Source organism: Cebus imitator, unplaced genomic scaffold (genome assembly GCF_001604975.1).
Source record: "Cebus imitator isolate Cc_AM_T3 unplaced genomic scaffold, Cebus_imitator-1.0 Scaffold143, whole genome shotgun sequence".
NCBI classification, from domain to species: domain Eukaryota; kingdom Metazoa; phylum Chordata; class Mammalia; order Primates; family Cebidae; genus Cebus; species Cebus imitator.
In genome coordinates this window covers 4,580,710-4,593,904 of record NW_016107458.1, presented here as the reverse complement: position 1 = coordinate 4,593,904, position 13,195 = coordinate 4,580,710, and the positions used below count along the sequence as shown (strand labels likewise).

Here is a 13,195-nt window from a genome sequence, read left to right as displayed (position 1 = left end):
TCTTAGGCTGATATTAAATTACCTGGAATACCAGTAAAAATTGCAATGGAGGCTATTCAACAAGCTTCAGGTGAGCCAGTGTATTTGATTCTCCTTTAATTCTGTTCCAGTTTGCTAATGGGAACTATAGTTCTCATTATGCTTATTATAAAACATTGCTTTAAAAAGTGGAATTTCAAATGACTTAACTCAGATGAAGTACTGGCCAGGTGCGATGGCTGACGTCTTTAATCCCAGCACTTTGGGAGGCCGAGGTGGGTGGATCACTTGAGGTCAGGAGTTCTAGACCAGCCTAGCCAACATGGTGAAACCCTGTCTCTACTAAAAATACAAAAATTAACCAGGCATTGTGGCACATGCCTATAATCCCAGCTACTCAGGAAGCTGAGACAGAGAATCACTTGAGCCCAGGAGGCAGAGGTTGCAGTTAGCTGAGATCATGCCACTGCACTCCAGCCTGGGTGACACAGGGAAACTATCTCAAAAAACGGAAGTACTAAGTAGCCAGGCATGGCATGGTGGCTCATCCTAGCACTTTAGGAGGTCAAGGCAGGAGGACTGCTTGAGCCCCAGGAGTTTAAGACCAGTCTGGGCAACACAGACCCCATATCTATTTTTAAAAAAAAAACAAAGAACTAAGTTTTGGAGGCACATGAATAAACATCAAAGTCGGTTACCAGTGAAATTTCAATTTTTGCAAATAAGGCAACTCTCTTTAAGATAGGATTTATGGAGAAAAGAATATGAGTGAATTTTCAAGGTAATTAGGATGTGGAGAGCTTCAATTATTTACATCATAAAAACTAAGAGTGCAGCTATTTCAGATCATATTTAGGTAGTTACAACTTTTATTGTGTTTTTATCTCTTCTAGTGGCAAAAAAGGAGATATTACAGATCATGAACAAAACTATTTCAAAACCTCGAGCATCTAGAAAAGAAAATGGACCTATTGTAGGTAATACATTAAAATTTTAGTGATCATTGTAAGAAACACTAACATATGAACGAATATTACTGTTTTTAAACTGTTTTTACCCAACACACAAAATAAAAATATTTTAAATACTTTTGTAGCTAAAATGCTTTAAATTTTAGGGGATATTCTTTAACACTTTTCAGTAATTTTAATCATCTACTTTTCTGTTTTATAGTAAAATACATGTGTCTAGGTTTAAAAAAAAAAAAAAAAAAGTGACCATGACATGTTTTTAGGTTCATGTAATCTATTTGAATTGTTTACATATTTGTCTGTATTATATTCCAGAAACTGTTCAGGTTCCATTGTCAAAACGAGCCAAATTTGTTGGACCAGGTGGATATAACTTAAAAAAACTTCAGGCTGAAGCAGGTAAGAGTTGTATGAAGTTTGGGGTTTTTTAATTCAATGCTAGACCATATCAGGATTTTTTTTTTGTAACATTTTATAGTTGACTATCTAGAATAATTTTTAATTTTTAACTTTAAAGGAATTATTACTTAGTTATTTCTTGTTATTCTGCTTTCACTTAATTTTATTTATACTCTTTTATTTAAAGAGTATACACAATTTATTTTTCCTGAAGCAATGTTTGAATTACCTAGTACTTCAAGGTTTGAGGTTATTGCAAGAGAGTGAGAAGCAGAGTCACCTTAGCCATTTGCTAAGATTGAGAAACTGATGTGATTTTGTCCATTATTCATTTATTTACCCTTCTAAAGAGTAAGCAGGAGAAAGAAAAATGGTGAGGAAAGTGTTCTATTATAGCTTTTACTTGCAATTAAGAGAGAAGAACCAGACTCTCCAAAATTTGTATTGGTATATTTGATTCCACCAGGTGGTGAGCTTCAATAAATCAAGCATATTGGCTCACCACTGTATCCCCAGGGCCTACCTAGTATCACTGGAATGAGCAACTGTTTTGTTTTTTTTTCTTCCTCTGTCATCCAGTTTGGAGTGCAGTGTACAATCACCATTCACTGCAGCCTTGACCCCTGTGCTCAAGTGATCCTTTGGACTCTGATGCCCAAGTAGTTGGGCACATGCTACTGGGCCCAACTAATTTTTTAATTTATTTCTTGTAGTAACAGGCTCTCCCTGTGTTGCCCCGGCTGGTCTTGAACTCCTCAGATCAACTGATCCTCCCACCTCAGCCTCCCAGAATGCTGAGATTCCAAATGTGACCCACCATGCCCAGCCAAGTTAACTTTAATATGTTAAATTATGTTTTTAAAAGGTGTAACTGTTAGTCAGGTGGATGAAGAAACGTTTTCTGTATTTGCACCAACACCTAGTGCTATGCATGAGGCAAGAGACTTCATTACTGAAATCTGCAAGGATGATGTAAGTATAGATCATATTACATATCATATAGATATATTTGTTTTGTCTACTTTTTGTTGATGTTTTCTTTATGAATCTCATGGCTTATTTTGCACTTACAGCAGGAGCAGCAGTTAGAATTTGGAGCAGTTTATACTGCCACAATAACTGAAATCAGGTAATATCAAGTAATATTCTATGCTGAGCTTTTTCCTTTATTTTTTTATGCCACAGTGGGATGCAGTGGTGCCATCATACCTCTTAGCAGCCTCAAACACTTAGGATCAAGCAATTCTCCCACCTCAGCCTCCTAAGTATTTAGGACCACAAGCACACACCACCACACCTTGCTGACTTTTTAATTTTTTGTAAAGACAGGGTCTCACTATGTTACCCAGATTGGTCTTAAGCCCCTGGCCTTAAGTGATCCTCCCACCTCAGCCTCCTAAAGTACCAGGATTACAAGCATGAGCCACCATGCTCAGCCTTGTGTTGGTTTTTAACAGATTTCTATTACAATCCCAATTTAATTTCACATTTACTTTATTTACTTTGAAATCATAAGGTGTTTAGATTACATATGTCAATTGCCATATAATCATTACTTTTTAAGGTATAGTATATTTTCTATGTCATTTTGTAGAATTTTAGTAGCATAGTTGTGTGGTTCTAATTATAATACATTCTTCTAACTGAATTCTTTTTCTTTTTTTTTTTTTTTTGAGACAGAGTCTCACTCTGTTGCCCAGGCTGGAGTACAGTAGCATGATCTCAGCTCACTGCAACCTATGCCTCCTGGGTTCAAGCAATTCTTCTGCCTCAGCCTTCCGAGTAGCTGGGACTATAGGTGGGCGCCACCATGCCCAGCTGATTTTTGCATTTTTAGTAGAGATGGGGTTTCACCATATTGGCCAAGCTGGTCTCGAACTCCTGACCTTTTGATCCGCCCACCTTGGCCTCCTTTCAAAGTGCTGGGATTACAGGCGTTAGCCACCACACCCAGTCTGAATTCTTTAACCAATTTTTCCACCATTTTAATTTTACCAGTAAATATTAAATAGGCCCAAAATAGACCTAGCAATATTTCGTTTTTCCTTTTTTTTTCTTTTGATGGCTTGTTTTAAACATAGTCTGAATGCTTAATTGGCACATATTTTTAAATGCCAATGTTAATCTCAAAGTATTTTTTTTTTTTTTTTACCAGCTAAAAGAGATTGCATTTTCAGGATCAGAAAATCCCGTTTTTAAGAAAAAAGAAATTATCAAGCATAGCAAAAATGTTCAGAGCTATTTGAAACAAAAAAGGGCAATGAGATAATTTATTTACTATTGCAGGTGAAAAATAAGAAATGGTATGGGTTATTTTTGTAGACTAGAGAAAAAAGGGAAGATTAGTTTTTTTAGTGAAATAAGTATCCCATTTTACCTGACCACCCCTTAAATCCCCACCTTACAGGTTAATGCTATGATATTTTGCACTATTTAAAAAATATTTATGTCATTTCAGAAATTTTTTGGAAAATTGAGACCAGCCTGCCAACATGGTGAAACATCATCTCCACTAAAAATACAAAAATTAGCTGGGCATGGTAGCATATGCCTGTAATCCCAGCTACTTGGGAGGCTGACACATGAGAATGGCTTGAACTTGGGAGGTTGAAGTTGCAGTGAGCCCAGATGGCACCACTGCACTCCAGCCTGGGCAACTGAAAAAAAAAAAAAAATGTTTTTCGACAGAAGAATACAGAAGAATATATAGTCTAAAAGCTTTTTTACTGCATATTTTTTATCTTTTCTTCACTTTGATTCACACATATTTATAGGGTATATTTTCAGTTGAAAAGTATACTTTTTATAGTTCTAAAAACATAAAAGAATGGATTTCTTTTCTACTTGTTCCTTCTGTGAAAACATAATCAGTTTTATTTGTCAATGGATATACGGATACTTATTGTTTTAACCAGGCTTCTTATTTCTTTTTTGTAGAGATACTGGTGTCATGGTAAAATTATATCCAAATATGACTGCAGTACTGCTTCATAACACACAACTTGATCAACGAAAGGTAAAAGGACAGATGTTATTATTTTTATAACTCTCTTAAAACTACCCTTTTGAAATCACCTAGGTTGATAAGAATTATACACTTTGCCTACTACTAGCTAGACACAGAAAACAAAAGTGGCAGAGATGCTGCTGGCAAAAGTTTTACAATGTTTAACATACATATTTGTTTTTTTAGACTTTTTTTCCAGCATAAAGAAAAATTGGCCAGGCGTGGTAATTCACGCCTGTAATCCCAGCACTTTGGGAGGTTAAGGCAGGTGGATCACGAGGTCAGGAGTTCAAGACCAGCCTGGCCAAGATGATGAAATCCCGTCTCTACTAAAAATACAAAAATTAGCCAGGCATGGTAGTGGGTGCCTGTAATCCCAGCTACTCAGGAGGCTGAGGCAGAGAATTGCTTGAACCCGGGCGGTGGAGGTTGCAGTGAGTTGAGATCACACCACTGCACTCCAGCCTAGGCAACAGAGCAAGACTTTATGTCAAAAAAAAGAAAAAAATGTATATTTTTCTTTCCATGATGGAATAGAAACACTGACTGTTTTGAAGCAGAACATCTAGAGGAGCAGTTACTAAAAACACCTACCTATAGCTCTGTTTCCCCAATTTTCTACTAACCAATCAATTATGGCAAGATAATTGTTGGGATATTTTTAAATTTAATCTTTGTTGTAATTCATACATCCAGAAAATCTCTAAGACAACTATAGAAAACAATGGGGTCAGGGGAGTAATAAGAGTGTCTGTTTTACCATATATTAAAATATACTATAAAGCCATAGACAACAAAACAGTATATTACTGGCCCAGAAATAGATAATCCATGCAACAAGAAAACAAAGACCAGAAATAGTATACATGGGATTATAATATATGCTAGAAGTTGTATTATAGTCAGTGATAAAGATTACTTAATAAATTATATTGGTACTGTTGGTTATCTTAAAACAGGATCTCTGCATTGGGACTGAATTATTTTCTGTGTGCAAAAAAAAAAAAATCAGGATCTCTACTCATTTTTATACCAAAATCCTGGCTGGATCAAAGAGCTAAATGTGTTTTTTTTTTTAAAGGTGGTGGAAAAAGATAATTTTGTTGGGGCAGGTGGGTTTACTAGAAGAAAATAGGATGTTTTAATAAGATTAGTACTGGAGAACTCCTTCTCAGCATTATATCAAAGCCAAAAAAGTAAATAAATTCATAAAATTTGACCCCATAATTTCTTTTTAATTATATGACAAAAATTGCAATAAGGTTAAGAGATAATCAGCAACCTAAAGAAAAAATGCTTATAACATATGACAGAAGCTTAATTACAAAGAGCTTTTATAGATCAGTAAGAATGATGAGTATCAACAGAAAAATAAGTAAAGAACATGAACAAATTATTTTTATAAGAAGCCAACCAAGATATTTAATATCCACGGCAATTTTTTAAAATGCAAATGAAGGCTGGGTGCAGTGGCTCACACCTATAGTCCTAGCACTTTGGGAGGCTGAGGCGGGCAGATCACAAGGTCAGGAGATGAAGACCATTCTGGCTAACATAGTGAGATCCCATCTCTACTAAAAATACAAAAAATTAGCTGGGCGTGGTGGCACGCACCTGTAGTCCCAGCTACTCAGGAGGCTGAGGCAGGAGAATCGCTTGAACCCAGGAGAAAGCTTGCAGTGAGCAGAGATCATGCCACTGCACTCCAGCCTGGCTGACAGAGCAAGACTCTGTCTCAAAAAAATATATACATACAAGAAGCACAGAGGTTCCTTTTTTATAAATACAGTACACATACACTAAATAGACATCTCAAGGGATACTCATTGGCATGTTAGCAGTAGTTACTTAAAACTTGAGGGGTTTTTGAGACATGGTCTTTCTCTGTCACCCAGGCTGGAGTATAGTGGCACAGTCACAGCTCACTGCAGCCTCAGCCTCCTAGGCTCAAGTGATTCTCCCATCTTACCCTCTGGAGAAGCTGGGACCACAGGCACAAGCCACCATAGCTAGCTGATTTTTTTGTAGAGATGAGGTTTCTTTATGTTGCTCAGGATTGTCTCAAACTCCTGAGCTCAAGCAGCCTTTCCACCTTGGCCTCTCAAAGTTCTGAGACTACAGATGTGAGCCACTATACCTGGCATGTTTTGTCACCCAGGTTGGAGTGCAATGGCGTGATCTCAGCTCACTGCAACCTTCGCCTCCCAGGTTCAAGCAATTCTTCTGCCTCAGCCTCTCAAGTGGCTGGGACTATAGGCGCTCACCACCACACCTAGCTAACTTCTGTATTTTTAGTAGAGACAGAGTTTCATCATATTGGCCAGGCTGGTCTCGAACTCCTGACCTCATGATCCATCCACCTTGGCCTCCCAAAGTGCTGGGATTACCGGTGTGAGCCACTGCACCCAGCTGGATGACGATGATGATTATTTTTTTGAGACAAGTCTCACTCTGTCGCCCAGGCTGGAGTGCAGTGGTGCGATGTCAGCTCCCTGCAACCTCTGCCTCCCAGATTCAAGCGATTCTCCTGCCTCAGCCTCTCGAGTAGCTGGGACTCCAGGCATGCGCCACCACATCCAGCTAATTTTTGTATTTTCAGTAAAGGTGGTGTTTCACCACTTGGTCAGGCTGAAACTCCTAAGCTCAAGTGATCTGCCCACCTTGGCCTCCTAAAGTGCTGGGATTACAGCCATGAGCCACCATGCCCGGCCAACTGATTTTTTAAATTAGAAAAACAAACAAAGCTTGGGAAAAAAATGTGTACTTCCATGGACACTAGGTAATTATGCACAACAACTAATAGATTAACATGGTTTCTTTCAGATTAAACATCCTACTGCCCTAGGATTAGAAGTTGGCCAAGAAATTCAGGTACTTGTTTTCCACCTATTAGCCTTAAATTTGTAAATTGTTCTTGAAGCTTCCATTATTTTTTTCAAAAAGTTGAAAGAGTCACCATCTATGATGTTTATTATTTATATGCAGTACTTCATTTTTAATCTTAGAAGTCCTTAAACAGACTCATTAAGGATTGAAGACACAATTCTTTCCCTCAAGGACGTTACAGCTTGGCCGAAATGGTAGTCCCCTTTAGTGGATTTAAAACATACATGAGCATGTCAGTGTTAGCTATGCAGATTCCATGATTTGGAAACTGACATAAGAACTCTGATAAGGTAACTTGTTGAAATTCTTGAATGTCATCTTTGAGGAGGCGAGACTTTGTCTCTCCACTACTTAAAGCTAAAAGTTTTTGAGTTTGGTAAGAGCCATGTTATTCAGGCCTAGAATTCATGTAACAAAATAGGCCCTTTCTTTGTAGTCCTTTATGAGTGGATGAAAGAAGTCAATGCCAGGCTGGTTTTTTTGGCTTCTCCACGTTCTCTTTCACTTATGCCTAATACTCATGACCTGAGAAACTAAGGCTTCTAGTTTATTCCCAATCTGTAGTCTTACTGTCCCAGTAGACTCCAGAGGGAGATGAGTGCTAAGACATAATATCTCTGTATGAGGTTGATTTTTTGGTTTCTTTGTTGTTGTTTTCACATCAGAAGGAACTTTAAACCTTTCGCATTTCCCCGACTTTTGCTTTCCAAGGTGAAGCCAAATAAACACTAATGTGATAGTCCTTTGAGCAGCAGTGAAAATCCAAGTGACCCAAGCATAATCCTGTATAGTTTATAACACAATCAGGCTCACAAATCCTTGTCTAGAATCATTCACTGTGTCTGTGACTGTTCCCCCAGTATAAGGACTTGGCCTGGTGAGAATAAAAAGGCACAAATGTGTATAGCAGCAGATTATAGTTGAACAACTAACTGCCCCCGTCTCTAATTTTTTTTATAATGACTACTTATATATATTAAGTGTATACCTCCACTTAGCACTGAACTGTGCTTTCAGTGAACAAGTAAAAACAACGATTGCCTTATTGGGACCATGTAAATTTAAATGTCTATTAATTGAGATGTCACTCAATGTGCTGTAACGTTAAAGGGAGATCTGTTCTTTAACACAGGTGAAATACTTTGGACGTGACCCAGCCGATGGAAGAATGAGGCTTTCTCGTAAAGTGCTTCAGTCTCCAGCTACAACTGTTGTCAGAACTTTGAATGACAGAAGTAGTATTGTAATGGGAGAACCTATTTCACAGTCATCATCTAATTCTTCTCAGTGATTTTTTTTTTTAAGAGAATTCTAGAATTCTATTTTGTCTAGGGTAATGTGCTGTAGAACAAAGTTTTAGTATTATCTACCATTGTGTAGATTTATATATAAATATATTCCAATTATTTGTATTAAAATGCTCATTTACATGTGCCATTTTTTTAATTCAAGAGTAACCCATATTCGTTTAATCTTATTTACATTATAAATCAAGAAATATTTATTATTAAAAGTACATCTTAGAAAAGATGACATACTTTTGTTTCTATAATTCTGAAATATATAAAAAACTTAGATATGTCATATATGTTATAACAAATCTCTTCCCACATCTTATTTTTCTTTATATACAGTAGTGATAATTTACCCTCAGTCATCCTACGGCTCACCTCTTTGCCCAACACTTTTACTTGCCTACAACTGTTCACAAGCTGGAACAGGCCATATTCAAAGCCAGTGCCTATTTCTTCAGAACAGTTACTAGATACAGTGAGTTGAGGGAGCTAATCTGATACACTTTTAATAATATGATGCCTTTCAAATTGGTCACAAAATCATAAACATAGTGGAATAAATATAAATGAGATTCTAACTAGGATGAGGTAGTAATGATGTATGTTTTTCAAATTTACCTAAACATAGAAAAATTATTTACTTGTCAAATTGAACTAGGTCAGTTTTTGAATACGTATATTGCTCTCTTGTATGGAAGAAGTTCTTAGTATAAGAGCTGGAGGAATCATCACTTTCAGCTAATACATGTTTGAATTCGATGTTTAGAAGTTACTGATATACATGTCAAGTTGTTCATTCCCATCATTTAAAATACCACCTTATAATTCCATACAAAAGTAAATGGTATGTGGACATCATAATTTAGAAGGTGTAATCCTTTTTAAAATCTTATAAAAATACACCAAACTCAGTGGTACGTGCCTATAGCCCCAGCTACTTGGGAGGCTGAGGTGGGAAGATCACTTGAGCTCAGAGGTTCAACACTGTAGTGTGCAATGATCATGCCTGTGAATAGCTACGGTACTCCAGCCTGGGCAACACAGCAGGATTCTATCTCTGAAAAAAAATTTAAATCTCATAAAAATATAGGTAAATCTGGCCAGGCATGGTGGCTCACACCTGTAATCCCAACACTTTGGGAGTCCAAGGCAGTTGGATCACCTGAGGTCAGGAGTTCAAGACCAGCCTGGCCAACATGACAAAATCCCATCTCTACTAAAAATACAAAAATTAGTGGGGCATGGTGGTGGGTGCCTGTAATTCCAGCTACTTGGGAGGCTGAGGCAGGAGAATCTCTTGAACCTGGGAGGCGGAAGTTGCAGTGAGCTAAGATCATACCACTGCACTCCAGCCTGGGCAACAAGAGTGAAACTCGATGTCTCAAAAAAGAAAAGGGGGGCGGGACCAGGCCTGGTGGCTCATGCTTGTAATCCCAGCTCGTTGGGAGGCCAAGGCAGGTGGATTACCTGAGGTCAGGAGTTCAAGACTAGCCTGACCAACATGGTGAAACACCGTCTCTACTAAAAATACAAAAATTAGCCAGGCATGGTGGTGGGCGCCTGTAATCCCAGCTACTCAGGAGAATCTATTGAACCTGGGAGGTGGAGGTTGCAGTAAGCTGAGATTGCGCCATTGCACTCCAGCCTGGGCGACAGAGCAAGACTTGGTCTCCAAAAAAAAAAAATAGGTAAATTCATGACTCAGGGCTAACTAGTTCATAAAATATTAAAAATTTAGCTGGCTAAACCAAAGATTTTTAAGATATGTATATTTGTGTCAATAAACATTGATTATATACCTTGTGTGTAAAACAGCATGTTAGGCAATGTTGATATGCTTTCTGAAATATTAAAGATTAATTGAAAGATTAAATTTAAACTATTTGCTTTCTATAGTTGATAGATTATTTAATAACAGTAACAATTTTTTCTTCTGCTTTCTGTTTAATACATAATTTTTACTTTAAGATATCTTAAATGGTAGAATTTCAAAATTGTAATTTATGTTTTTCTTAAATTTTCTGTTTTGTTTTTCAAAGGAACTTCCAACTCCTAATAATATGGAAAATGAAGCCAGCCATATATATATATATATATGTGTGTGTGTACATATATATGTATGTACGTACGTGTGTGTGTGTGTGTGTGTATATATATATATATATATATACACACACACACACACACACACGTACGTACGTACATACATATATATGTACACACACCTCTTAAACTTGAACCCTTGTCACTGGGTCAGCTTTTGGAGGAACACAAGCTCATACAAATGTATTATACTGTTGGTAAAATACGAATTAGGAAACTGAAGAGGCATAGCAAAGTCAATATAGCCCAAAGTCTTGTCATCAATCAGAGACAGATCTCCTTACCTGTCCAGGACAGTGTATGTTTATGAACACAGAGGACATATGATATACATATGATATCACTTCAGAAAGTCTTTAGGAGATCATCTGTCTGTCCCATCTCCATTTTACAATGATCTACCCGAGACCTTGAGTGGGACACGATTTGTCCAGGGTCTCTTAACTGGTTAGTTGTAAAGCCCAGATTATTGTTTCCTATACATTAATAGTGAGAGTCCTATTCACTGAGGCAAGCTAGAGAGATGTTTAGAATAATCTTTGCACCAACTCCACCAATTTTATCAAATGCATGAAGACTAGGATGTTGAGAAATGCATTTTCAGGCTCTTTCTCTAAAACCATGGGCTATCCAACCCACCAGTTGGCTGAGGCCCGTAGTACAGAAAAACAGAACTATGCTACAGTTTGCAAATAAACCCGAGTATTGATTCACTAGCCACTTGGTCAGCCTCATCAGTTCACTTCTAGAAAGTGATGATAGAAAAATAACACAGAGACATACATCTGTGTGCACAATACACCATTGTGTGAAAGAGCAAAATAATAGAAATCACCAGAGTACCCATCAGTGGAGGAGTACCCAATGTCATAAATAAAATAAGGACACTCTAGGAAGATACTTACACTATCCTATGTGAAAAAAAAAGGAAGCTATAACTGCATATGTATATATATATATATACACACACACACACACACACACACACATATATAATACAATCCCCTTTTTGCTTAAAAAAGAAAAGCTTATGTGTAGAGAGATTTTTGCTTTATAAGCACAAAAACATTCTGGAAAGAGACTCACCAAACTGTCAACAGTCTATGGTATAATTTTTGGAATATTAACTTGTGTTTGTTCCCAGTGTTTTCTTCCCCTCCTTTGTAAGTAGATGGTCAGACCTTTTTGTGGCCTCTTGCCACAAGGGAGATGTTTGTCATAGGGCCAGAAGCCAAAGTTGTCTGCAAGACACTTCCAATTCTGGTCCTGAATTTTATAAAATCTAAACCCACTGAGATTGTGCTTGCTGTCCTGGAGGAACTGGAGAGAGAAGGGAAGGTGTCTGGAGTATAAACAGGATCCTAGTCTGAGTTCTGGGGCACTCTGAAGAAGAGGACCATAGGGAGGCTGGGCTAGGAAGCTGGGAATTCCAAAGCCTCACCAAAGATTCTCCTGATTTTAAAAGTGGCAGGAGAGGAACCAGAACCAAAAGAGACCATGTAGTCTAAAACTATGGACACCTCAGCAGTTAACATTGTAGACTAAGTTCAATGGCTGAAGAGATGTCATTAGGGTTTGGTGCTACATAAAACCCTGAGACCCTTGCCAATCCCTAAGGGTAACAGCAATATCTGAGACTAAATTCCTAATTACCTAATAGGATAAAGAGAGTTGCTATAGGCTCAGAATTAATTTTTTGTAAAAAGTAAAGTGCTATTTTTTTTGCACATCTGAGTTTGTGGAATAAGATATTTACTACAAGTAATGGAATTGGAAATTCAGAGGGGAGAATGTCACTTAGCATATTTAATGTAATTTTCTAACGGTAGGATTATGGATAGTTTTAAGTTTTCCCTTTTTTACCACTTCGTCTCCCCTCAGTATTTTTTAAATAACATTGTATGAAGTTTTCTTTGACTGTTTTTTGTTTTACAAACAGCATCTCACTTCTGTCCACGCAGGCTAGAGTGCAGTAGTGCAATCTTGGCTCACTGCAGCCTTAGTGAAGCCAGTACTTAAATTCTAGAAACCTGTAGTGACACAAAGTACAAATATAGTTTGCTAACTGCAAACCACCATAAGAACCCCATTTCTGCTTAAACCAAGAGCCTACAGTTTATTCTGAACTTTTCTTATTTTTGTCTTCATTTAAGTGTTGGCAGTTTTCCCTACTTTCCAATGAAAATGACAGCTATATTATATGCTGGAAACTAATTTATAGTGACTCAGATCAAACTGAGTGCCATATTTGGTGGATGGCTCATTACAAGTACTTTTAAAACTTTTTTTTCTCATGACTTTTGTTTTCACACACACACACAAACACACTCACACACTCCATAAGTTACTGTTCTATCACAATATAGTTTTGTTGTTGTTTTTTGTTTTTTTGAGTTGGAGTTTCGCTCTTCTTGCCCAGGCTGGAGTGCAATGGCACGGTATCGGCTCACTGCAAGTTTCACCTCCCAGTTCAAGCAATTCTCCTGCCTCAGCCTCCTGAGTAGTGGGGACTACAGGCATGCGACACCATGTTTGGCTAATTTTGTATTTTTAGT

General features: G+C 37.5%; 1 protein-coding gene across 3 annotated transcripts in view; it reads left to right on the top strand.

Moving 5' to 3' along the window:
• PNPT1 (polyribonucleotide nucleotidyltransferase 1) overlaps positions 1-10,416 on the top strand; it is a 51,794-nt gene extending 41,378 nt beyond the window's left edge. The window contains exons 21-28 of one of the 3 annotated variants that reach the window (XM_037743418.1): positions 7-70; positions 873-956; positions 1,266-1,349; positions 2,215-2,321; positions 2,423-2,478; positions 4,287-4,365; positions 7,180-7,227; positions 8,375-10,416. In XM_037743418.1, coding sequence (XP_037599346.1) covers positions 7-70; positions 873-956; positions 1,266-1,349; positions 2,215-2,321; positions 2,423-2,478; positions 4,287-4,365; positions 7,180-7,227; positions 8,375-8,533 — 681 coding nt within the window. In that variant the 3' untranslated portion in view covers positions 8,534-10,416. The remainder of the gene's footprint in view (positions 1-6; positions 71-872; positions 957-1,265; positions 1,350-2,214; positions 2,322-2,422; positions 2,479-4,286; positions 4,366-7,179; positions 7,228-8,374) is intronic. The other 2 variants (XM_037743419.1, XM_017542360.2) reach the window with 2 other exon arrangements.
• The last annotated feature ends 2,779 nt before the right edge of the window (positions 10,417-13,195 follow it).